At 41.4% G+C, this 27066-nt stretch overlaps 1 protein-coding gene and 1 long non-coding RNA gene across 3 annotated transcripts in view; one reads left to right on the forward strand and one right to left on the reverse strand.

The window, feature by feature from the left end:
- Positions 1-282: 282 nt before the first annotated feature.
- Positions 283-27066, reverse strand: part of alk (ALK receptor tyrosine kinase) — a 379915-nt gene continuing 353131 nt past the window's right edge. For both annotated transcript variants that reach the window (XM_077579089.1, XM_077579020.1), the window contains exons 21-29: positions 25961-26051; positions 25783-25847; positions 25549-25678; positions 25058-25155; positions 19223-19315; positions 12095-12196; positions 11671-11805; positions 8158-8248; positions 283-2933 (exon numbers count right to left, since the gene is read on the reverse strand). In XM_077579089.1, coding sequence (XP_077435215.1) covers positions 1914-2933; positions 8158-8248; positions 11671-11805; positions 12095-12196; positions 19223-19315; positions 25058-25155; positions 25549-25678; positions 25783-25847; positions 25961-26051 — 1825 coding nt within the window. In that variant the 3' untranslated portion in view covers positions 283-1913. The remainder of the gene's footprint in view (positions 2934-8157; positions 8249-11670; positions 11806-12094; positions 12197-19222; positions 19316-25057; positions 25156-25548; positions 25679-25782; positions 25848-25960; positions 26052-27066) is intronic.
- Positions 23048-25794, forward strand: LOC144060049 (uncharacterized). The gene is made up of 3 exons (XR_013295843.1): positions 23048-23212; positions 25321-25478; positions 25557-25794. It is a non-coding gene; the product is annotated as an uncharacterized LOC144060049 (long non-coding RNA).

Raw genomic sequence — 27066 nt, forward strand, 5'->3', positions numbered from 1 at the left:
TGTGACGCCACCAAGGACTGAACAAGACAAATATTAAGTCTGATTGTTGCATAATAATAATAATAATAATAATAAAGATAAGATTAAATATTAACTGCCTCTGGACCTCATTTAAAATCTTGTTCAACATGGAATATAGAATGAATCACTCATTGGAATTATGTTTAGGCTCTTAGGAGACACTTCCTTAGGTGTGCCTTTGCAATCTAATTTGAGAAGTTCATTATTACTAATAAAAACTGCATTGACATTTTTTTCATATCAAAAAGTTCTGCAGGAAACTTATTTTATAGTAATTTATTAATTTTGGCGAATGTCTTCCAAGGGCAATGTACAGCATTTACCAGAGCCATAGTACAATACTCTTAAAATACATCATTTACAGATGCAGTTCAGAATGTCTTTGTACATGAAAGAATGTTGGATGGGCTACAGAGATCACAAAATGGATAGAAGTGCTACAGCAACAGGAGACAACGTCGACATACTAATTGCTCCTTGACATGCGACAGCGTGTCGTTGCTTTGCACCAGATGGACGGACATGCTTGCCAAATACAGTCAAACAAGTATGTAAGAAGTGTCAAATGTCACTCACTCAAATTAACAGTGGTTGTGGCTCTGAAACAGAACAGGAAACACAGATGTTATCATTTAATATAAAGAGCAGTAGTAGTAGTAGTAGTTTTTTTTTTATTTATACTCATTTGTATCCCACAACATTCATTCAGTAATAAAAACAAGTCAAAATATGTAAATGTTGGAGTGCTTTGAGATAGCAAATTTGAAGGTTAACATTAATTCAGCAAATATCCACTATGTTCCTATAACCACGCACAAAACGGAAAGAGGTTATTTTTGTGTGTGTAAAAGCCGTAAGGAAAGAAAGGACGCCCGTCGAACACAATGAAGTCATGAGCACAAGAGAGTTTGTGGTGGGATTTTACAGCAGCAGGGCCAACGTATTTCAAGTTGAGCAACAAGAAAAGCGCTAAACAGATTGTTGCTGAGGGCACTCATTAATAATCGGTTTATGCACCCACTATGAAAGGGCACCATAAAGGATAAGGGAGATTTCTTGTGATTATTATTTGTTAAACTTTGCCAAGTTTATAGTTTTGGAGGGTGAATTCTATTTCTCTCGCTTTTTTTGAGCTTGCATTTTGCTGTTAATCATTTCAAACAGCTTAAAACATGAAGTGAGAGTACATTTTGCTTGTACTATGAGCCCGTTCATTGATAATTTATAGAGCCACATCCAGATAATAAATAAACAAATGAATAAATAAACAAGCAGGCAAGCAAAACATCAACAAACACATTTTTGTAGTTTTTCTTTTTTAGTACAAATGTCTCTGTAAATCCAACATATGATTCTCAAAAATTAAGCAATTGCCAAGCTTTTTATTTTAGTTTTTCTCCATGAAAGATGTGGGCAATTTCTGGGTCCTGCAATAGAAATGAAACATGTGGCTGGCAGCAGCAATTTTGAAATTGGTCTCCTCAGTCATCAGAGTTTGTGAAACAAAGTCTGCGGTGGGGTTGAAATGCGAATAATTTTCCAGTTAGTGACGCACAAAAACTTGACTTTAAATATTTGCTATAAATTCCACTCTGTGAGGTCTGAGTCATGCTCCTTTTGTGATGAAAAAATACATTTTCTGGACTCCAAAACTAGCCTTTGAATTCAATTTGCCATCCAGTGTTCTCTGATGTGCTTTCATGTTCACTCGGATTTTACACCCTACGGGTTCTCATGATAAAAGCTTAATGGATTGAGGACGGATTCCGCTTAAAAGGTTGTTTCCAAACCAGAGGGAGAAACCGAATTTGCTGACAACATGTTTTGATGTTGCGTAGTCCTAAACACAGTCGCCAAAGCTGGAAAGTGAGTAAACTGTACAGGCATGTTGGCTAAAGCACAGTGGCGTTGTGACCCTCCATTCTGGGCAGCCGGGTGTCCTGCACTGTCCCCATGGTGACCAACAGCGGCCGGCTGTCCTCTGATAATCCTGAACGAGCCAGAGACACTGGCGTGGGGGCCCTCGGGTGGGCCGCTGATGTCGCTGGCAGCTGTTGGGAGGGGAGGAGCGGAGGACTCGGCTCCATCGGCACGCCTTGCTCCTGGTAGCCGTAGCCGATACTCCCGCAGGGAAAACGTCTCAGTCTGTACAGGGGACCGGGTGGCAAAGTGCCTGAATCTAAGAGGAGTGGGGTCTGGGAGGCTGGAGGGAGAGGGGCTAACAGGGGTCTGCAAAGACCCTGCTGCTGCTGCTGTTGATGGTGCAGCATCTGAAGTTGGTGCTGATGTTGAAACTTATGCTGGAGACCCATGGAACCGGCCACCTCAGCCACAGTCCGTCCCACATGCTCCTGCCCTTCGCCGGGTACCCTGCCACGGGTCCCGCTCACACCCAAAACCCCGCCCACACCCGCTTGCCTCTGCTGCTGCTTCCTCTGCAGCTGCTGCAGGAACCACGAGCCGTACGTGGGGTTCCAAAGACTGCTACTCTTCCCATTGTGGCTCTCCTTCTCCACTGGGTTACCCTGGCTGAAGGCAAGGTTGATGTGGCCCCCCTCTGGGCCCTTGGCAGTGAGTGTAGAGGTTGCCGCGGAGGTGACGGTGGTAGTCGTCGTCATGCAGGTCTGCGTGTGAGGTTGCTGGTGCTGATGGAGGTACGCTTGGGGCTGAGGCGGCATCTGCGCTTTGGCCTCCGACGTTGCACTCGTCATGGATGTGTGTTCGGCTCCTCTGTGGCTCTCCTCTGAGCGGTAGCGTGCGTGCGGCTGTGCAAGATCCCCATCGGGCACTTGAGCGTTTATCAACACAGTAGCGCCCGAGGGATCGTCTGGCCGCACGGATGCACTTCCTTCTTCCTCCTCCTGGACGGGCCCGTATTCGATAGGCAAGGGCATGGTTACCACGTCAGGGTCCTAAAAGGTTCAAGTTAGATTGTTAATGTTTACATTGAATTCATATTCCACAAATGCAATATTAATTCAAATGAGATGTTTAGATTAGTAGGACTGCATTGAACATATTGTGAAGAACATTTTTTACTTGATTTTCCCTTTAACAAGTAGTAAAAAAAAATACACTGGAAGTTAATCTTAAACATTTATTTTTTTTCTTTTTTCTTTAAGAGAAAGCTCAGTATTGTTCATTCGGTAATCTTACCGATTTGACATGACATCATCATTGCTCTCTCTCTTTCTTTTTTTTCTCTTTTTCTTTTTTTTGTGTGCGTGAGTATGTGCATGTGCGGGTGTGTGTGTACATGTGTGCGTGCGTGTGAGTGTGTGCTCATTAATTCACCTAAAACCTATTTAAAATCTCATACCGTTCACCTAAACCGAATACTTCAGAATCCAGCTAGAGTCGTGAGGTTGTCAGGAGACTCGAGGAAGGATCAAAGAAAAGAAAGGAAAGTGAAATCCAGCACCGACCAGACATCACCTACTACCCGCCGGGTTACCAACCAGAATCTTTCACCAACCCCAGAAACATCTAAATTTCAACAAATTAGGGAGACCTCAAGAGACCAAGGAAAGACTGAGGAAAGGAAGAAAGGATAGATGAAGCAGAGTGAGATCCACAGACATCAGCCTCCACCGATTCAACGACCAGAGGAAGAAGCAGATTGTGTTTGAATTTCGAAAGATGCTGGTGTGGTGGATCTGGCATGCATGAAAACCTCCACGAGAGAGGGGAGCCGTCGACCCCGGCCAGGACAGAGCAAGCACAACCCCCTAGGCCACGGCAAGGCCAAGGCACAACCCCCGGGCCCCGCAGGGGCCACCGGCTGTTAAGCAAACCCAGGAGCCAGGAGCGCCCCCCACCCCAGCACGGCCCGCGCCCCACGCAGCAGAGCGGGGCACAACAGGCCCGCCAGCCCCCCCCCAGGGAGCAGGTGAGATGGAGCAGAGGGAAATTATATCCCCCCGCTCCGATCCACCTGCTTCCCAGACGTGTCAGTGAGTGTATGTGGTGCATTAAAAAAAAAATAGGGGGGCGTTGTGAAGCGGCGGGGATACAGATGGGGGACCGCAGCACTGCTTAATACTGCGGTCTGCCCCAATCGATGGCTCCCCAACTTGAGCTCCACCCCCCCCCCCAGTTGTGGGGTGCATTCAAATTGGAGGGGAGTTGTAGGGCGAAAACAGTGTCTCCACCCTCCAAAATGTGTGTTATGTGCCCTATGTGTCTATTAAGTCTTTGACTGCCAGACGTGGGTGCCAGCCGATTTAAGCATTTTGACTGATCTTTCAAGGTCCACAGAAAATTTTGTGGGAACACACATACTACCAAATGAAAGATTGGACTCTCATCTTTCATCAGAAAAAAAAGTTTGTTTCTACCTTATTCTGTTTTTCAGTAATCGACAATAGAAAATGGTTAGTTTCACCCAAATGCTCTGTTTTGAAACAAAATACGGAGAAATCAAGCTTTTTGTGAAACGATATTATTTCATGCACTCTAGCGAATTTGACACCTTTTTTTTCCCCATGAATGATGCCACAAACACCAACAATGAAAAAGTGTTTTTTGATAGCAAAATACGTTTATTTACATTCAACAGTGTAACAATTTGACAAAACAATTTGGCAAACTATTTACAAATGTGTGCAACCGTGGTACTATTTACAATTGTGTGGATGTTTTAAATACAGTTTTTCTTTTTGTAAAACTCCCCTGCGTGTAAGGGGACGCAGCAGGATTTGCACAACAGATTAGTTTCACTGCGATGGCCCCTTCGCGTGCAGACGCTACACTTTCTTGCTGGCTTTTTTTTCCGGGGAATAGCAAGTATATACTGCAGTGTGTGTTTGGCCATGTTGCCATCAAGTCTACTCTCAGGATCATGATACGGTGACATTACGGTGGTGTTACGTCTGGCTTCCTCATGTCCTTCAGTTCCTATACCGGGTGGTAAGAGATGTTCTGATCCATCTTATCCGCTCCATTCATGGTGACATCGTAGTCCATAACCAGTGTCTTCTCCGTGATCAGACTGTACCCACTCCTCCGATGAATATGCATTGGACTCGGGGCACTCTTCGTCATCCGATTGAACGTCCGCCTGTGCAGAAGTGCTCGGTTGTGCGCCGCGTTTTCCGGCGTTAGCATTGCTAGCCGGTGAGGCTTTATGACGTGATCATAGCCGCCGCGTCAACGCTTCCAACTTCGGCGTCAACCTCGGAGTCACCATCATCATCATCGTCGTCATCAATGTGCTCTTTAGCACTGGTTGATGCTTCTCTTCTTTGAAAAAAACGATCAAGCGTGAGCTGCTTGACACCGGTCGCCATTTTCGCTTTCTCAGCCATTGTCCCCTCAACACTCTAGCTCCGCCTCACGTCTTCTACTACTGACGCCTACCCGATCTTGTCCAAAGAGAGTCATCGCTGCCATCTAGGGGCCAAAAATAGTCATTATACTAACTAGATCTGCTTGATACTTTCACCACAGCTGGCCAAGGCTTTCCTCCACCCGTTTCCCAACCCCAAAAAAACCAAAATTTGGTGAACGTCTTTTAACATCTTTGGCGCTCCTCCGTAGGATTTTACTAAACGTTATTTAACGTTTTTGGCAGTCAAAGAGTTAACAAAGTGTATTGTGCAAAACTAGTGCAGTGAGTTAAGAGGAGCGACCAGCGGGCCTCCACCATACCCCCACCCAACCCCCCAACCGGGGCCCTCGGCGGGCACTCTTTATACTAATATGTTATGTGACCTCACTAGTCCAAACATGACATTCTGGTTAATATTACGTTAGTGGAATAAGAGTTATGAAGCAAAATCCAGCCATTTATAGCCATCTCAGGGGTCGGCCATTTTGCCACTTGCTGTCGAGTGAAGATGACATCAACGTTTACTCAACGATTAGGCAACGACCAATCACAGCTCACCTGTTTTCTGAAGCTGAGCTGCAATTGATTGCTACCTGTGACCTGAGCAACATTGGTGTCATCTTCATCAGTCAACAGCAAGTGGCAAAATGGCCGCCCCCTGAGATGGATAAAAACGGCTGGATTTTGCTGCTTAATTCATATTCCACTAATGTAATATTAACCAGAATACCATATTCAGACAAGTGGGGCTGCATATAACATATTATTGTAAAAAACAAAACAACTAATGGGTTGACTTCCCCTTTACTTACAGTGCTGAACATGTTTAGTTTACATTAAAAAAAAATTATTAGTCTAAAATGTAAAAAAAATACTCATTTAACTTCAACAAACAAATGATTTTAAGAAATGAGAAATACAAATTTATTGCTGCATGTAACCATTTGATGATAGAAGTGGTAATTTCTTGTAATCACACTATTTTTGATTGAGAACCTAGAAAGAAATTCAACACATTTAAATACAGTGAAACCTCAAGTTACAAATGGAATTGGTTCCATGAGCCTGTTGAAACTTGAAACATTCATAAATTGAGGTAATATTTCCAATTAAAATGAATGGAAATTAATCCATTCCAGCCCCTAATTTAGGTTTTACTTAAATTTTTGTGTTTTGTTTTTACCAGTTTGTGGTAAAAATAAATAAATATAATGCAATACAGAAATAAGTGAAAACACACTATTATAAAGAAATAAAACACTCGCAACAACATGCGGGGATGGCTACATGACATTCTCTTAATTAAAGTAACTATAACTGCTATAAATGAAATGTTTTTCGGACATATTTTACTACACCATTTACAAACACAACAGCAATTAGATTTTGATTGCATGATCAAGGATGCGAAGGCGTTATCGCTGGCGTTGGGCCAAAACCTTGTACCTCCAAAATCGTCACTTTTCAGGAGACCCCAAAAATCACACGTTTTCGCCCCAATCATTATCATTGAATCAAAACAAGAACAAGCCATTTTCAACACTTTAGATTGGTCAATAATTTGTACAAATGAAACCCACACTTGTGGACTCACAAAAAGTATAGATTTAAAAAAAAAATAAAATTGAAATGAAATTTGCCAAATTGTGACTTACGAGGTTTTGGCCCGATGGCAGCGATATGCAACTGTTTCCACCTTAAGCCATGGAGGGATATCACTAGTTTTCAGATCACAGAAATACCTTATGCACATTGACAGTGATGGTTATGCAACGCAAGAAGAATTGCAACATAAATCCATCCGCTCGTAGATAGAGGTAGTATTTCTGCAAAACTTTTGTGCACAACTCAAATTGTATGTAAAAAGGAGCATTTGTAACTCGAGGTTCCATTCCACTTTAAATAACGTATTTATTTGACTTCAATTTTCCAAGCATTTGACAGGGTGTGATGTAAATGCCAGGCACAACTTCAGGGGTGTGATTGGGTGGGGGGGGGGGGGGGTGTCTCTTACCAGCAGGGGACACACACCAGCTTAGCTGTAAACTTGAGCCCCATAGAAGCGGTAGAAAATGAATAAATAAATGTCTTGTGGGCTCTGTCGCTCACTTTTCTTTGTTATGAGTTTTCTGATCGCTTGTGTTCTGCATGTCCCACACGGATTAAATACACTCTAAAAGCTTTCCGTCTAGCTCACTTAATTTCTTCCTCCCGCTTCTTGTCGGCAGAGATCATATTCTTCTTTATTTTTTTTTCCACTGTTGAAATGTTCAACCCAGAATGTTTTTGTGCTGCATAGAGCAGCTCTATGTCCTCACTGTAACCTTTACAGATGCTATGTCAGATCTGTAGGCGGCATGTGCTGTAATGAAGTCTTCATGAAGGACTTTGCAAAGATAATTACAAAGGTGTTATTTGTTTTTTCTTGAGGGTATAAAACAGGAGGTATCTAGTTGGAATGCGGCCTTTATTAAATCAAGTGGACAATGATTTATTTGCGGTCTTGCGTTTTTATAGTGGAGGCCACTATCTGAAGAAATGTACAATTATTGTTATAATCTATTATTCTTGTATCTTTGCAGCTTCATTACTTTTTACATGGCACAAGACCACTAGATACTTCGTCTTGATGATTCCTGTTGCTGCTTTTCAATTCCAGTGCAGAAATAATGTCAGAAATAATGTGTATTTTCACTTTTATCTGATGCAGAAATGATGATCTAATCCAGTGAAAACGACAAACATAACTATGGATAAATTGCCAATAAATCCCAGGATTCAATTACAACCAAGATCTGTTTTGTTACCTGCAAGCAATAATCAATTCTCTCCAGGATAGTTGAGAAATTGGGCCTGTCCTCAGGTTGGTGCTGCCAACTTTGAGTCATTATACGGTACCTGTGGATACACAAGAATGTACAGACATGAAGTCATTGCTGCAGTTGGTAATGCAGATAGCTGGAACAACTCTGACAATATGCAGCGATTCTGAGCATATGCTGATCTAATAGGAGATGTGTCATAAATCACACGCGGGACAGGGAATAAGTTATTATTATTATTTTTTGTAATTTGTTCACAACCAGGAATTTGAGTTGTAGTCCTTTCTTTTCCATGCATGGCTACCCACCAACTAATTGTGTTAATTAAGCATAATTTAGTTTAAGTGCAAAAAGATGGGAAATTACTCATGGGAGGCAAACAGGAATGAAATCCAAACAGTCTCACTCGAAAACGTGCTATCAGTACTTTTATTTACTGTAACACTTGAAGGCTGATAACAGCATATTCGTTTCTTTTAACCAACCCACTGCCCAGTTTATTTGATCATCATCAGAAGCCTTGTTTATCTTTTTTTTGCCCTCATATTCAAGTCAATAAGTAAGTAAAAAAAAAATACACATCTCCCAACTGTGTACAACAGTTTTATGTGAGGCCAATCTTTTGTACAAATAAAGTAATTATCAGAGAAGAACAGCTCATATGTTCTCAAGGACATCAATAATGGCTGCCTGCTCCCATTATTTCATTCAATTGACTTCTCTCAGATTGCAGATGAACTCTGCGGTCACCACACTTTCAAATTCTGACATCTGGCACTGATATTGAATATTTCAGTTTTTCCCAAATTATCAGTCCTAAGAAATATTCAAAGTGGGCATATTGAGGTGCAATGAGGACTAAAAGGCCTTTAGTCAATCAGTGTCTGTCCAAGAGACCGAGTCTCATACTAATGTTGAACCACTGTATTAGGTCATATGCTGGAGTTTTAAGTCCATCTCGTCGGATGGCTGCAGCAATTATAGCAAATAAGAAAAGAGAGCTAAGGAGCGAAGAATCCCAAAACAGTAATCGCTTTTCTGTCTCCTTCAATGGACTCCTAAGTGCTTTTCGTTCGAGCTTAAAGTACCTCCTCGCGCATGACAATATTGCACTTTCACAGTCCAGACTAACTTTTGGGTCTGCCAATCTTCAAAAGCAGAATAATCGTCTCTCGAGCTGCTTTCACAGCAAATTAGAGAATACGCAGGCGTATCAAAAGAGTCGACATTTAGTCACTTGTCTCAAGCAGGGCATTGCTCTCAAGTTTGTACACACAACCATTATGGCTTCTTGCACTCTGATAATTAGTGGCGGCGTGACAACTACTTCTAAGACACAGGGGCATGGGCAGGGAGTCTGGGGCTTTGAACTTGACACTTTCCTCCATACTGCCGGTGCTCCTCGAACCTCCCATCACGCATCGATACACACAAGGTTGACATAGGTTGTTGTTATTAGGAAATAAACGTAAGCAATTATTAAAAATCATTGTTCAATACAAACAAACAGTGAGCAAATGTTTTTAAAGCGTGCTGACATTCTGTGCACCTACTTAACAGTATTAGCTGCTTTGAGTTTTGACTCACGAAATGATTATCAGGGCAAATCTCCCTTTTCTGTCCAACCTACCGGAAGTGAGAATGTTGCTAAAATGAGGACTATTGTTGGCATGGTCACTACTCACATTTTGAAAAAGACACAGGAGGGATCCGAAAAGCCACTAAATATAACAATGATGTCACTCAAAAGTTTGCCATTCAGAAGACAAGTCTTTACTGCCCACTTATGTGCAAATCAAAAATAAAAGCACTGCTTTTATTTAATAAAATCAACCACTATTTTGGGTTGCAGTTTTTATATCATGCTATATAGACTTAGTGACAGGGGTGGTCAGATTCTGTTGATGGGCTGGATGTGGACTGCAACCTTACCTAATACTACAGTATACATACATTGGGATTAGGGGGATCTGCACAGTCAATGGTTAGGATATGCCTGGGAAACAAGGAGGGCTGCATCTGTGGGGTTGTTTGTTCTTAAATCAGAGTTGGTTCCGTTTTATATAGCAGGGCTACTCTTCATACCAATCAAGAGCGTTTCCAGCATGCTTTCAAGTTAGCCACTCTTACATCAGAGCCAATTTTACGACTCATTGGGTGTCGTGTGGTGTATGAGTGAATTTCACTGCAAAAATGCTGATGCTTTCCAAAACGCAGCCTTTTTCCTGACCTGAAAAGAAGGGACAGACTGCCTACTGTACATGTCAAGAATGAGTCTTTTAAGTGTGTGTACAACATCCGCTCCCCCAAATCAATATTGAAATGAAGATCATTAATCACATTCATTCATCATGTTAGGGAAATGTATTATGGAGAAACTTTTCTTCAACAATATGTAAACAGTTTCGACAAAACATGAAACTTTAAAACAAATAAATTATAATTTTCAATTCAATAATGAATAATTTAAAGAAACAAACTTACTTAAGAATTTAAAAAAAATACAGAAGGATAACTGAATACTTATGCTATTATCTTCTTTAACTTCGAAAACAACTCCAGAGAACGAATGTTGATCCCTTTCCCTCACTTGTTATTTAGGCAAAATGAAGCCTTTTGCTCGCCCCCTGATGGTTGGCTGACTAATTGTAAAGGATTTGCCCATCCTGCATAGGACTTTTTGTGTAGAACTTGGGACAGCATGCCTGAAAAACTGCTCTGTGAAAGACCAGCATAAAGGGCATTTAATTCCCCAGTTCGCACTTAAGTCAATTTCTTACGCACTTTGAGTGCACAGCAATTCTCCCGTCTAGGCTTCTGCCACACCCAGCTGGAAGGTGAATTTCATAGCGATCATTTGAAATGCATTTCATACTTTAAATGTAAAGTTGACTTGAGTATGGATCCGGAAGTTATATAGGCTACTGAACGTCATCAGTGATGTGCGCGGCTCATCTAACGGGCTAATGTGAAGGACTGTGTACTTGCAGTCTGTGGTTAATAAATTCAATAAAAGTAAATTCATATTATATTTATTAATATTATATTTGGAGCTTTTCTATTACATGTAGTTGTAGTTGAAAAGCGAGTGACCATTGCCAAGCACAAAAAAAAGTGCGCAGCAGCACGCCTTTTCTGACTTAAGCACATAGGACAATATGCCCCTAAGTGCTGCATGTGTGTTTAAATGACCCAGGTCCAAAGAAATACAGAATTGGAAGTAGTTTTGCCATAAGTGATATGACATGACTCCTTCTTGTGCTTCAGGTCAGCCCATAAGATTATTCAGAAGCTCCAAATTGCATTTGCTGAATAGAGGATAGGTCACGATCCTTTTTGTTTCTGGCATTATAAAAAGATCACTTCTCCCAGTTAGTCAATCACAGCACTTTTTCTTTGCAGGGCTCACAAAAGTAAACATTGTCTCGTTCCTGGGCATTTCATTTCCATTGCATTTTAAATACAACAAACACAACATGCACGTTCAGATTTACATACACAGGCCCAGGGCAGTTTTTGGGTGGGTCCATTCTCCCACCGTTGGTTACAAAGTCCAGAACTTCCTGGTTACTGCGACTTGGATAAGGCATGTAGCCCAGTGAGAAGATCTCCCACAACAGAACCCCAAATGACCTGGCGAACATTAAGAAAAATGAAACAGGGTGAGAAGGACAATCAAGTCATATGACAAGCACCATCAAAGCTAAGACTATAAAGGATAAGAAGGGATTTAAAAAAGCCAAGATAAAGAATAAAACAAAAACAAGCATTTGATTTGGGCATCTTGAAGGACAGAGAATTGCAGAGGTCACAGAGAGCCACGGCATACATGCAAATGAAAATCCTCAGAATACGGCATCAAAGTGATGGCGGGTTTAGCCTTATGGCTACTTATTAGGCGCAGAGAGGACGGGGTGCTCACCATGTATCTGTTTTGGATGTGAAGATGCCCTCCATGAAGGCTTCAGGTGGCATCCACTTTACTGGAAGCATGGTACGACCACCTTTCCTGTAATAACTTGCTCTACACACACACACAAACACACAGTTACGCAACCAACCGGAAAAGACATCAGAATCATAATACAATAAAAAGCAGCATTACTTTCCTTTGCCGTTGCCATAGCAACAGCCTCAAACAGAAGAATAAAAGAAACCTGACGTGCATGATTAATTCTGTGCTGTCAGTGGGCGTATCAGTGCTCTAATCCAGACACATTTTAACATGGCACATATCTTGATGTGAGGGACCCGGTGAGAAGTGGCAATCTATCAAGTGAAAGAGGCGAGAGCTTTTTTTCCCCCTCTGGGTTTGATCCATTTTTAACGCCGCCTTGCTGCTGCTAGAGAAATGATCTAATTGTTAATAATGCTGGAGGTGAAAACCTAATTCACGCTGAGCTGCTCAAGGCACCTTGTGAGTGACAGCCATCACTGCTCACGCGACTCCCGACCTCCATGTCCTCCAAGATGAATGGACACAAATCAACATCTAAGCTGAGAGGTGTCAGCTACAGGGCTTCATGAGAACGTGTGCGATCTGGATTCAGTGGCAATAGTGATGATAATGATAGGGGAGGCTCCAGAATTAATTACGCTGTTAATTACTTCAATAAATAAATAATAGTTTAAGACAAATAAAATGAAACTGTATATGCAGCATCGGCTGTGATGTGGACTGTGTATCGGTCTGTTGTGGTGGTGAAGGAGCTGAGCCGAGTGATTTACCAGTTGATATGCATTCCTACCATCACCTATGGCCATGGGCTGTGGATCACAACCGAAAGAACAAGATCTCAGATAAAAGCATCGGAAATTAGTTTCTTCTGCAGAGTGTCCGCGCTCCCCCGGAAGGGGCTCAGAGTCAAGCCGCTGCTCTTCCATGTTGAGCGGAGCCAAATGAGGTGGCTCGGGAATCTGATCGTACGCCTCCCTGGTGAGATGTTTCGAACACACGCCACAGGCAGGAGGCCTCGGAGATGACTCGCTGGGGAAACTATTTCTCGCAGATGGCCTGGGAACACCTTGGGATCCTCCCGGAAGAACTGGGCGAAGTGGCTGGGGAGAGAGAAGTCTAAGCTGCTGCTCCCGCCCCCCGACCATGACAAAGTAGAAGAAAATGATGGATGGATGAATCCTGCTGCAGTTTAGAACTCATCTTCATTCCAATTGGGATAAAAAAGTCAAAATAAGAATCCCAATTTGCCCCCTTTCGTCACGCAAGGCAAATTGTGTACTCCGTAGAGCAACTTTCTGACGTGTTTGTTGAGCTTGTGCAAAAACTGAATGAGAAGAAGGGAACAACAGGTGACAAAAAATGTCTTGGCTGTGCCAAGCTACTCATATATGCATTAAAAGTGGCTTTGACAGCCTAACCTTTAGAAGCAATATTTTAAGATGTTTTTCTGTCAAGGGAGAAAACGGCTGCCCAAAAAGTATGTCTTTAAAGTAATTTGCTACAGCAAAATACAGGCCTGCACACACAACCGCTTGCAAAATCACAGCCTTTTCACTAAATCAGTGGAAACCACTCATCTTGAGCAAACCCAATCACAGCTTTATGTTGAATTAGTCATTTTCACATTGTTGCTTCTTTGCTAATAAGTAAAAGTCTTTCAGATTTGGTCTTGGTGGAAGTCGGTAAGTGCTGATCTCGATTCTCATGTTTTTCAGGTGGAGTTAAAGTGTAGGAGGCAAGCATTTGCTCCTCTTGTGCAACTTCAGAGCTTTGACCTTCCAGGATGCTGGCACCGTACCATCTTGAGACAAATTGAATACATTAAACGATAGAGACAATTCTCTTTGTGATGACTGAGACTGCATAAATATGAAATTCTCTGTGAAACACATGACAGTGGCCCTCATTGTTTCACATGTCTGAGGAGGCAATTGCTCATTTTGTCAGTGCCATTTAATTCCAATGCAGAGATTGATTAAAGCGTTAATTCTTGGTGACGTTAACGGGATTGTTGATGACGTTAGAATTGCTTATAGGTTTGAATTACATGTCATACAGTATGTATGTAGTCCTCACTTAAGGATCTTATGTAAAAGCACGGACTTTGACTTATTTTGTCAACGTCAGTCAGTACACTAACATCCAAAGGGTACCTGTACAAGAAAAGCTTTTAGGGTCAAATAAACCAACAGAAAAATGTATAGCCCAATCACAAAGAGGTTGGCATTTTAACCACTACATAAAAACTACAGACACTTCTTCCTGTTGAACTGCCTAAGGCCCGTCACACACATACTCGTAACTTAGGAATTTTCTTGTGCAGATGTTACTCAAGTGTTTTAAAAGGGACTGGAGGACGTGTAGAATGGTGATGGGGAACCCACTTTTATACACATAATTACATCGGATAGGAGTCACTCAGGGCGCTTCTGATTGGCAACATTCCATTCCATGTCACAGTTAAATGAGTCCTGACTTGATGAGACGTTGGCCTCCACACTCTTGAGATCTTTGTTTGTAAATATTAAACATGTTTAATATTTAAAACTGTCTGCCCGACCTGTTTCAGACTTTATTATGGGGACAAATTCACTCTTGACGCACCTCAAACCACAGAATAATCTCATAGGATGATCTTATGCGAGTAAAACACCAGATAGTCTGCCGTTTGTTGTCCGTTGTCAGGAAGGGGCAAAATCAAAAAAAAAAAGCCCAAAGGGCTCTTTGCACAGCTTGACTACTTCCTGAACTTAATATCACTCCTTTGTTTGGCCATTGATGTCGTGGTTACTGAGGTCAGGCACTGTCTTTATTTGTGTATTGTTCCTCAAAGAACTTTGACAAATGTAAAATTAGTAATGCACATCAAATCAGAAATTTAAGTAGCCCAAGAACTTATGATCGTAGAAAAATGTTAACTCATTCAATCTAATTGAAGAGAAAGATGAGGTTATATAATTTTAGGGTGTCAAATACACTTTAACTTTAAATTCTACATGAGGGCAGTGTTAACAACAACAACAGTCTATTTTGATTTAATGATCTAAATTTATCCAATTTTGTAGGATGAATAAAGTGCCTGTTCTATCTATCTTGGCTGTTCGATCCCTGGCTACAGAAGCTGGCTGTAGGATCTGAAATGCCACCTTTCAGGGAATTTCTGACTAGAGGTAATCTGGCTCGCCTTTACACACACAGCTTGGGTTCTGGTACAACTCTTCTCGAGAGGGGTTGGGTTCTCTTCCGCTCTAGAGTTGACCATGGTGAGAAGTGCCAAGCAGGTGTGGGCATATTTATTGCCCCCTGACTCGCCGCCTATATGTTAGGGTTGATTAAGAATCGCTGAAAGTACACACCCTTTTTGAATCCTTAGAAGGGGTTCTCTCGAGTGCTACCGTTGGGTACCTCTTGTTCTGCTCACGTGGGCAGCGACAGTGAGAGCTCGAAGGGAAATATCGGGAGGAACAACCCCCCCCGACCGCCAGCCAAAACCCGAGCGGTTATTGGACTTAAAAGTGTGCTCATCATTGTTTTTCTTCCAAAACGAACACCATATTCAGACATAAGGGTGTCTGTATAGTCATTTAAGACACCCTAGTCAATGATTGACTTTGTTTTCGTGGATGGACGGAAGATCTTGACAGTAGATGATCTTTCAGGCAGTTTTTTTGTGTGGCTCATCTCTTTTCTAACCCAACGTAGCACCAGCAAGCCAGACTCGGTTAAGCTGCAGAGTAAGACAATTTTACCCAAGTCCCCAGAAATCTATAACTCTAATCTAACACACATAACAAGTTTTTTTTTTTTTTTTATACCTGCCTGCAGTCCTGTCTGTGTTATTCAAAACTACCATAGAGTAGTTCATTGTGTATCTGTGTTTGCTTCTGCAACTCAGCCAAGCACAAAGCAAAGAAAGATTACGAAAAACTATGAATGGCATTCAGTGAAACTTTGCACAGGGCTGGCACTTGAGCAAAGCAGGAAGTCATTCAATTTTGGTGGTGGAACTGCAAATACAAATATAGATAGACAAATGCGTTTTCTCTGCTGTTTGAGTTCCAATACAATGTCTCCCTCATCCAAAAATGCAAATACTGTGCCTGTCATTTCTTCATGAGTAAAAATATGTTTTTTCAGTAACACCACAGGACATTTTGATCTTTGAATTGTTCCCCCCTCCAGAATCACACAGTACACAGTTCCAAGATACTATATCTGTCATCCTTTGTTCTGATTGGTAATTCAGAGTCTTTAGTTCACCTTTCATGAATCGTTTTTTAGAATGTGGAAGAAAATGCAAATTCAGAAAACAGAAATGCCCTAATCACCTAGTTGAGATTCAAAACTGGCTCCTTTTGACTGTGCGGCAGAGTCACTCACTACCTGCTCCACTGTGCCCTCTGACAAGCTGTTCTTTTCTTTTTCTTTTTTTACATTCCCCGTGTGCCCACGTGCGTGCAAGGCTGTTTGAGTGACGAATACCAGCACGTGTGACTGCAATTGTGGCTCTCCTCTCCGAATATAAAAAGCTGACATTAAGCCCTATCCCTAAACTCACTGTGACGGCCTTAAAAGGACTTGCATGTCCCTTGTCACACAAATAAGGGTCACACCATGAAACAGCAAATAGAACTTGCAGACAGCGAAGCGGCACTGAGCGCTTGGTACCCTCTCATTCTTCTGCACATAAAAGCCGAGATAAGTCCAGTCTGAGCACAACTGCTGGAGGCTGCAATATAAAAGCAAAATCTTGGCGAGGCACCTGAAAAACTGACATCAGCAATTAAATCAAGCTCGCCTAATGTGGCACCCTGGGGGCAATCGAGCAACAGCCTTAACCGGATGTGACTTTAGCCCCATCCCCTTCCTCATGTAAGACTTTTCACAGAATGCTGCCATGATATAGCTGCATGTTGTGACACATTTCCCCAGCTCCCGTCTCTCTCAGATGAAAGGCTGGGATGATTTCCCTGCTGAATTGAGAACTCGTGGCATCATGTGGAACTGCACAGGCCATATTAAATGTTGAGATGAGAATAATGAGATGCTTGTTGGCTAGTGGATGGTTGCTCAGATTAGAAGAAAGAGTTAGACGCCCCTCGGAGTTGTGATTGAATATTTACAGATCTTAACGAGCCTCAAGGACAGTGCAATAATTTATAGACATAGAGATAAAATCTACACTTACTGGCCACAAATTTAGGTGCATACACTATACTGTATATAATCTAATTCTGCCCTGCTTGAATGACAGTATCACATCTATTAATTGAACAGTCTGGCAGGGTTTCCCCAAGAGAACTTGCTAAGCCTGGTGGTAGTGAAGCCCACCGGCGGCCCACCATGTTTTTGTGGCAGGGAGGGAAATGTTGACAGGATTTTTTGTTTAAATTATCACTATTTTACATTATTAAAAGCCATTTATTAATGATACTTTAAAGCTGCTCAATGCGGGAAATTGAATTTCTAATCACTACTGCCAAGTGTGGCTGAAAAATAAAACTGTACACTCCCTTTTTCACGTACACAGTGCACGCATGACGTCACATCCGCAGACAGACGGCAGGAAATTCGAACCCGAATCCAGTCTGAAAACTATTGGCCAGAGGTTTGCTGGAGTACCCATTGTCAACAGCTAAGATGTCAATCTCCTAATTAGAAGATGTTTGAGTCATAATGGTCAAATAAAAAAGCTATTGTAAAGATATTTTTGGGAAAATTTCTCCATAGAGCAACAAAAAGGCACAATCTTGAAATACGTTTTTAACAAAAACACAAAAAAATACACTTAAAAATAATATATATATTTTTCACAGTAGTAAAGAACTAATTAACAGTCAGCACTCAAAATAACAAATAACATTACTGATAGATTGGATTGGATAGTATGATTGGACACACTGACAATAATTCAGGATTCTGCTTCGTGCAACGTACTTTACATTTTTCTATTTCCTTTATCCACTATTGCTGCTTAAAACATGAAAATTACTCCAGTGTTGGACTAATAAAGGTCCTTTTATTTTAAATATTTACTACATAGGCCTAAGTTAACTAATATACTTCTAAGCATGCTATGTAGACACTGGATGCAAAGCGAAATTTTGCCATGTTTAGTCACATTAGCTTGCAAAACAGTGTGCAACAAGCATTCCACAATACAAACAGCGAGTTGATGTGGTCGTACAATTTGGGCATTTCTGTTTCACTGAGCCGTGCTCAGGGAAGACATAATAACCTGCATTACCACAATTGGACGGTAGAGTCCAAATCTATACCTTTGGCCAAATTCATACCTTATATAGTAATGAATATACCATATATACCGCGGACCCCTACATGTTATGTAAAAGGTTTTTTTAAGCAAGTGACGCTAAGCCCGGCGGGTGGCGGGAGGGTGTGGGTGTTGCAAGAAAAGCCTGGTGGCCGACCAGCAAAGCAATAGGGTAAACCCTGGCTCTGTTAACTATTGTGGTTTTAGTCTGCACCTCTGTAAAAATAACATACCATCACTCTTCGGATTTTGATTTTATTCACTTTGGCAAAAAAAAGAGCACGTGCAAAAATTAGCTCATTGACCTTATGATGATACAGCATTAGCTACACTTGTGTATGGTGTGTGTGTGAGTGTGTGCGTGTGTATGTACCACATGACAGCACGTTTTAGCCATTTACTGTTAACAGGATATAACTGATATATTTGTCAGTTTCATCAAACACTGATTAATTTAGTTATAGTTTAGAGCAGGGGTGGCCAAGTTCGGTCCTCGAGAGCCACTATCCAGCCTGTTTTCCATGTCTTCCTCCTTCAGCGCAGCTGATTCTAATGATCAGCTCATCAGCAAGCTTTGCAGAAGCCTGACAACGATCCTGATCATGAATCAGGTGTGTTAGTGGAGAGAAACATGGAAAACAGGCTGGATAGTGGCTCTCGAGGACCGAACTTGGCCACCCCTGGTTTAGAGTGATGCCATATTCTGTAATAGTGAGAATAAAAAAAAGTATATCCAAGTATATACAGTGATATAGAAAATATTGCCACACAAATTTTAATCAATTGGTCAAATATCATTCATTTGTGTTAATTCTTACCTGTAAATATCCCGAGCCATTCCAAAATCTCCAATCTTAGCCACGCGACCTGGTGCTTTGCACGTCAGCAGGCAATTACGAGCCGCAATGTCCCTAAAATACGAAAAACACACACAGAATCAAGTGTCAAAATATACAAACTTTGTTATCCATCTTGCTTTAGATCTCATCTTTTAAAGTTTATCAGAGCAGTTCATATATTTGCATGTCTCGCACGCTTGAAACACATGCATATGCTCCGATGTATATTAGTTCAGAAGTTTAGTGTAACTAGCAAGTTGCCGTCAGCATTGCTGGTGTAACTCATAGCTTCCGGCAGAGCTTTTTATGACTCAACACACTCGCATCCTAAGAAAAGATTGAGGCGTAGCATATACAAGCAGAGTGACTAAGAAGAGAAAATACATAAAAGTGTTATTTTCACAGCGTTGCGTTTGTTATTTTTGAATAAGAATATTTCAGTTCTCACTCTTGTGTTTGGAGGGGAAGGAAAACACACTGTACTGAATCCCAAGACGTGCAACTTTCTTCAGAAGCGACGTTGTAGAGCATAGTGCATACATCTCTTCATCAGGCGAGACAAATGGGCACCGGGACTAATAAATTGCCAGAATTGAGCATCATAATAACAGCATGTGACACGTCGCTCGAACCGAATCATGAGACTGGGGCAGAGCTGCAAAACACACAACTGGAAGCAAGATGACCGATCACAGCAGTGAGCAGCGTGTGCGTACTTCAGATAGCCTTCCTCTGATTAATGAAGATGGGAAATGACACAATGGGGATGTAGTAATAGCGCAGACTGATTTAAACAGAGGCTATTTTTTATGACATGGTCTGCAATGTTGTATTCCTTCATTGTGCCAGGAGAGATTGAAAATGATTCAACAGAATTGCACTGAATAATTCAGTAAGGACTAAAATCAACATATCCGGGCATCTGTGTATTTATAGTATCTCTTAAGAGGCTTTGGTGTTAGTGAGCAGGGAAGCAATTTCCAGTTTAAGTATTTTAATGAGTAGGTATTTACCAAACAATTTACAGTAGCTACACATGATTACCTACGTTTGGGGCCTAACAACGACTCTACTCAATACCAGGCGGTATATCTATTTCGTAGGGGGCACATTACGTTTCTTTCCTGAGGTCTTCCTGATTACAAACAGCATGTGGTTACATACACACAAATACACACTTAGTGTAGACAAATGCAAGTGCGGTAGTCCTTGTTTAATGGCTTGGAAAAAGTCATGCTAATGATTTGATTCTGCTGGTAGGCAAGGACAAGCCTTGGAACGCAGGGAGAGCTGTCACAGACAGCAAGTGGAGGCCTTCAGGGAAGGGCACAGAGCCGTTGTGCGTGCTGCACAGTAATGGGAGTACAGCCACTTATTAAAACAATGTTAACAGGCCTCACACTGTAGACTTTACTCACAGTGAATTAAAACAAGTTTCAAAGGCTCCTTTTTCAGCAGCATTGCAGAGAACTGTCTTGTTGCTATTGAAGTATTGTTGTTGGACTATTTAAAGAGCTTTGGTTGCGTTGAACGGCACTTTACTGCCCTCAGTGCAGCACTTCATTTATGTGATTACAATTCCTATTGTTTGCTTAAAACCTATTCCTATTCAAATAGGGTGACCAGAAGTCCCACATAAACGGGGCAATCTTAAGTTTTGAGCCTTGTGTCCCGAGTCCCGGTGGATTTTGCCAGCCCCGTTGTTTTGTATCACTATTATATGCACGTCCCATCCCGTTGTCCAATTTATTTTTTTTGTCAGTTGAAAGCAGTTGTCATAGCGGTTCATATGATAAACCAATTTAAAAAAAAGTTAAATCTCTACCAGACATGTTTTCGTCATACTGTAGCTAGAACTACTTCCTACTCCCGAGTCCACGAATCATGCGAAATATAGTCCTATAAACCTAATGCTGCGTTTGCCAGTCAGTGCATAGGTGATGTGCCGGTGCACCGTGTCATCGTTACGTCACCATGTTGGAGGCAAGAGCGAACGTAAGCAAAGCCGTACTGTAAGGGCTGCGTCAAGGTTGTTTTCAAGTGGGGTGAATAACCCAATACGGAGTGGAGAAGCTCGACCGACTTTGTGTGTGTCGGACATTTTTGCGTACTCTGTGTGCAGTACACTTCTGAACAGTTTAAAAATTATAAATCGCTTGCCACACATGCAGTTTAGAAACGGGTGGGTGCAGGACCTGCAGATGGTCAACCCTGTGAACACTGCCATTCAGATTAAAGTATGTGCTGTGTTTGCTTTTGCACCGTTTTGTTTGTTTTATAAATCCACTTAACTCATTCACTCCCAGCCATTTTCACTGAAGCAACCCTTTTCGCTCCCGGTTGTTTTACTGTATTTTGACTGATTTTGCAAGGCCCACAGAATAATGCTATGAAAACATGGAACCTACCAAAAAAAACATTAGTCTCTTCTTTCATCAGGAATTTTTTTTTATTTCTATCTGATTCAGTTTGGCAGCAATTAGCATTAGAATATAGCTAAGTTTCATCATTACTCACAAATTTGTTTAAAACACTGGGGGGGGGGGGAAACTTTTTGAAACATGGCCCTGGTTGATCTCTTATATTCTGCTACCACATGCTGGCCGTTTTTTGATTTTGGGAGTGGTGTGGCTCAGTGGTATGGTGGTCGTCTCCCAATCCAGAGGTTGTGATTTCGATCCCATGCCATTGTGACCATGTCGAAAGTATCCTTGAGCAAGTTACTGAACCCCCAGTTGCTCCTGATGTTGCATCATCAGTAGGTGAATGGGTAGTTGAATGTAAAGCGCTTTGAAGGCCTTGTAAGGTGGAGAAGCGCTATATAAATGAAGTACCATTTGTAATAACTACCATTGCTTTAAGCTTTCTCTTCAGTTCAAAGGCTGCATCAAAACCTTCTGTATGCTCTAGCATTAAAAAACGCATAAATACGTTTTTGGGGAGCATGGTAATATTTAAAATAGAACATATTTATACGTTTTTGGGAGCAAATAAGTTAAGCTACGTAGAAACATTAATTGCTATTTAATTGCTATTAAATTATTAATGCATAATTTAATCAACGTATCATTTATTTGATCAAATTATATAAAATAAATTAAGACATTGGTTTATCTTGTGTAAGTTGTAAATCTAATAACGTATGGAATGTTCAGTTTTGCGATGAAAACAATAGCCACGTTACATCCAGCATGGCAAATACGCTGATGATGACGTCAATAATGACGCACCGTGCATGGGCCCTATTGACTTATTTACTTACTTATTTGTTGAATTGTCAACCAAAATAGCATTAACCATTTGCTAAGTAATAACACAACCAGAATGACTAGCAATTACATTTGTTATACAAACCCAATTCTAAAAAAGTTGGGACACTATACAAATTGTGAATAAAAACTGAATGCAATTATATGGAAGTGCCGAATTTGAATATTTTATTCAGAATAGAACATAGAGAACAGGTCAAAAGTTTAAACTGAGAAAATGTATAATTTTAAGGGAAGACTATGTTGATTTTAAATTCCATGGTGTCAACAAAATTCAAAAAAGTTGGGACACGGCCATTTTCACCACTGTGAGGCATCCCCACTTCTTACAACAGTCTGCAAACGTCTGGGGATCGAGGAGACAAGTTTCTCAAGTTTAGAAATAGGAATGCTGTCCCATTCTTATCTAACACACGTCTTTCTAACTGTTTAACTGTCTTGGGCTTTCTTTGTTGCACCTTCCCCTTTATGATGCGCCAAATGTGCTCTATAAGTAAAAGAAGTGGACTGTAGGCTGGCCATTTCAATACCCGGATCCTTTTCCTAAGCAGCCATGATGTTGTAATTGGTGCTGCATGTGGTCTGGGCGTTATTGTGTTGAGAAATGATCTTCTCTGAAAGTGATGATGCCTGAATGGGAGCATATGCTGTTCTCCAATCTGAGTATACCTTTCTGCATTGACGATGCCTTTCCAAATGTGTAAGCTGCCCATGCCACACGCACTCATGCAACCCTATACGAACACAGATGCAGGCTTATAAACTGAGTGCTGATAACAACTTGGGTTGTCCTTGTCCTCTTTAGTCAGTATGATATAGCGCCCCAGTTTTCCACAAAGAACTTCGAATCGTGATTCGTCTGACCACAAAACAAGTTTCCACTAGCGGCTGGCACGGTGGATTGTGTTCACCCACAATGTTTTCTGAAAGTATTGCTGAGCCCTTTCTGTGATTTCCGTTACGGTAAGCATTCCTGTTTGCAGTGCAGTGCCGTTTAAGGGCCCGAAGATCATGGGCATCCAGTATGATTTCTCGGCCTTGACCCTTACACACAGAGATTGTTCTATATTCTCTGAATCTTTAGATGTTATGCACTGTAGATGATGACTACTTCAACCTTTTTGCAATTTTTCGCTGGTAAACACCTTTCTGATATTTCTCTACTATCTTTCTGCGCAACATTGGAAGAATTGGTGATTCTCTACCCATCTTCGTTTCTGAGAGACACTGCCACTCTGAGAAGCTCTTTTTATACTCCAATCAAGTTGCCAATGGACTTCATTAGTATTAACTGGTCTTCCAGCTGTTTTTTTTTAGTGCAATTGTGTAAGTGCAAATGACTTTTTCAGCCTCTTATTGATACCTGTCCCAACTTTTTTGAGATTTGTTGGCACCATGAAATTTACAATCAACTTAAAATTATAAATTTTCTCAGTTTAAAATTTTGACCTGCCTATCTATGTTCTATTCTGAACAAAATATTGAAATTTGGCACTTCCACATAATTGCATTCAGTTTTTATTCACAATTTGTAGTATCCCAACTTTTGGGGAATTGGGCTTGTAAATAGTTCCTAGTGACAATATATTGTATTTTTTATTTTTAATGAAACTGTAGTGTGCCGAGTTTTTACTTTAGAAAATCTGGTCACCGTATACTATGTCTCAAAGGAAGCTAGGAATTTGACCACTTGGTTGATATTTAGCCATTTGACCTCATTCATTTGCCCTCCGATCCGCCCAACCCATACCCCCCACCCCACCCCACCCCCCCTCACACACACACCCCGGACTCAAGAAAACACACCTTCCCAAAAGTTGTAATTATCCACAAGGACAAAGTTTGCGGCCATTTCAATACATGAAAGAAAGACGGGCCGTATAGAAGGTCAGTGAGCTCTGCAGAAGACGCAGCCATTAGGTGGATTGATGGGGCTTTAGTGCTTCACGTTGGGGCAAATACGCTTTAATAGGCCTCGTTTGTCAATGGCTAATACCTGACCTGAAAGGGAGATAGACTTCAATTGTCTTGATGTGATTGTGGGAAGAAATTTGACCTTTCCCCATATTGACCTTCCTTGTGAGCGTCCATAACGGTGATTTGGGGATTTAAAAGGAGGCTCTTTAAAAAGTCCAGGTACCATCCATTGTTTTCTGAACACAATACTTCAGGATATAAAAGGGATATAGTGTATGTGTCTTGTGTTTAAGCCATAAAAAGGGGCCACCACCTGGCAGTTCTGATGGTAAACTCCTTATTTGTCCTCTCAGCTATAATGTCAGAGAAAAAATGTGCCCTTATGTTCCACTTGAGCAGGTGTTGACAAAATAAAACAAAGAACAATTCTTGTTTATACAATCTGTGGAGATTGTTTCCGTCATTTGCATTCCATATTCACAATATATGCATACACGTATCATTGCTTTCTTTTCCCATCTGCTGGATCTCTAGAATACAAATTCTGTAACTCATCCGTATGCTGCATTTGTCTATGCCAAATGTTTGTGTTGCATTTGCATTTATAAAAGGTGCAGTTTTTAGATACCTGTGGATAAATTGGTTCTCTTCCAGATACTGGCAGCCTTTGGCGATGTCTCGCGCTACATTGAGAAGGTCAACCATGGTCAGGCTGGACGGTTGCTCCTAAGAGAGAGCGATACCAGTGCATTGCATTTATACATTGAGTAGAATTTTTCTGCAAATTAAACAGTGCATTTTTAAAAATTTGATTTATGGCACAGTGACTAGCATCTAACAGTTTGAGGTTCTGTATTTGCATTTATCCTGTGTTTGTGTTTTTTTTCCCAGGTACCAGCTGTGCCCCAGTGCAGAAACCAATGGTGGAACAACCTGAAAACCGTGACCGGAGTCCCAATCAAACACCTGTGAGGTGGATAAAAACAGAGATTGGTAGCCAGGCCCTTGTGCCCAACATCAGTGATCTCTGACTCACAGTTCCCCAATTGGTAAAGGCAAATTGTCCAAACTGTTTATATATTTGCAACATGAAAAATGATGATCTAATAAATGTCTCACCAATCGAGGTCTCATCTCTCTGAGGAAGGTCTTGAGGTCTCCCCCAGTCATCAGTTCCAGCAGTATAAACCTGGGCATTGCCTGCAGACTGACCCCTACACAGCGCACAATGTTCTGGTGGCTGAACTTACTACAGAAACAAAAAAAAAATAGGGAAAGAGAAGCATTGGACTTTGCATGTTAATATGTTGACATTGCATGAGTAAATATTTTGGAGAATGCAATAAATGGTACCTGATGATTAGAGCCTCCATAAGGAAGTCCAGTTCATCTTGTTCTGAGCAAACCTCAGGGAGAGTCTAGTTCATACAAAAACATGAGCTCATTGACACTTGATGAAATGAGTCCTTTTCAAAGACTTTTGGGAAACTGCTTTTAAAAAAATGAAACGATTTTGGAGGGGAGACATCACCTTTACTGCCACGTGAAGTGGACTCGGTTCGCCTGGTATTCCCACTGCCAGCCCCTCATATACTTCACCAAAAGCACCATGACCGAGGCCCCTGGAGAGAATGACGCGTATCAAGTAGGGATGTCCCAATCACGTCATTTTCAGCTGATCGTATCGGGAGAAAATGCTCGGGTTTTTCATTTTTGGCAATTTTGTTATTCTTATTATTTTTATTTTAGGGGCTACAAAGCAACAAAATCATCCAGAGGTAAACACATTGCCAAACAAAACGTTTTATAGTATGCCACATCGCTACACAGTCTTCAACACCGGAAGTAAACAAAGCCAGTGGAAAACGTTCTGGTAGTTGTGGCTTCCTATCTTCATGTAGCAGCAACGATGTCAGCAGTGTGGAAATATTTTGACTTGGAAAGCGGCACCAGTCTAACGGCAGCTTGTAATGCATTCAAGAAAGAACAGGAGTGCGTTTAATACAACAAATTTAATACGGCACCTGAAATACAAAAAACAGCACTACACGCCGAGTTTACGTCAGCCACGCAAGTAAAGACAACACTGACCCAACCGACGCTGAAACAGACTTTGCAGAGCAAAGAAAAAATGTCTAAGGATAGTGAAAAAGCCAAGAAAATCCCAACCATGATATCTTAATTCATCGCACTGGATGACCAACCTTTGTCCGCGGTGGAAAATGTTGGCTTTCGCCGTCCGTCTCTTGGAGCAACTGGAGCCGCGGTATGAGATACCGTCTCATCACTATTTCTGCGACAAAGTTCTCCCGGGTCTTGACAAGGAGGTATGTGATCACCTGCTCGTTGTTTTACAAGATGTGTAAACCTTGGGGTTTACAACGGACATTTGGAGTTTGTCCGTGTGCCCAATGTCACTTCAGTCTCACAGCGCAATGGGTAATCGCAAGTTTTAATTTATAGCGTGTAACTTTGCATCCTCAGTACCTTCGTGGACCGCATACGGCGCAGCATGTGAAAGGGGCGATAGAAAGGATGCTTATCACTTGGGGATTAAAAAAGGAACGGGAGCACGTAATTTTGAGGAACAATGCACGAAATATGAAGAAAGCCACAAATGATCGCTCACACGCTTGT

The sequence above is a fragment of the Vanacampus margaritifer genome, chromosome 1 (genome assembly GCF_051991255.1).
Source record: "Vanacampus margaritifer isolate UIUO_Vmar chromosome 1, RoL_Vmar_1.0, whole genome shotgun sequence".
NCBI classification, from domain to species: Eukaryota; Metazoa; Chordata; class Actinopteri; order Syngnathiformes; family Syngnathidae; genus Vanacampus; species Vanacampus margaritifer.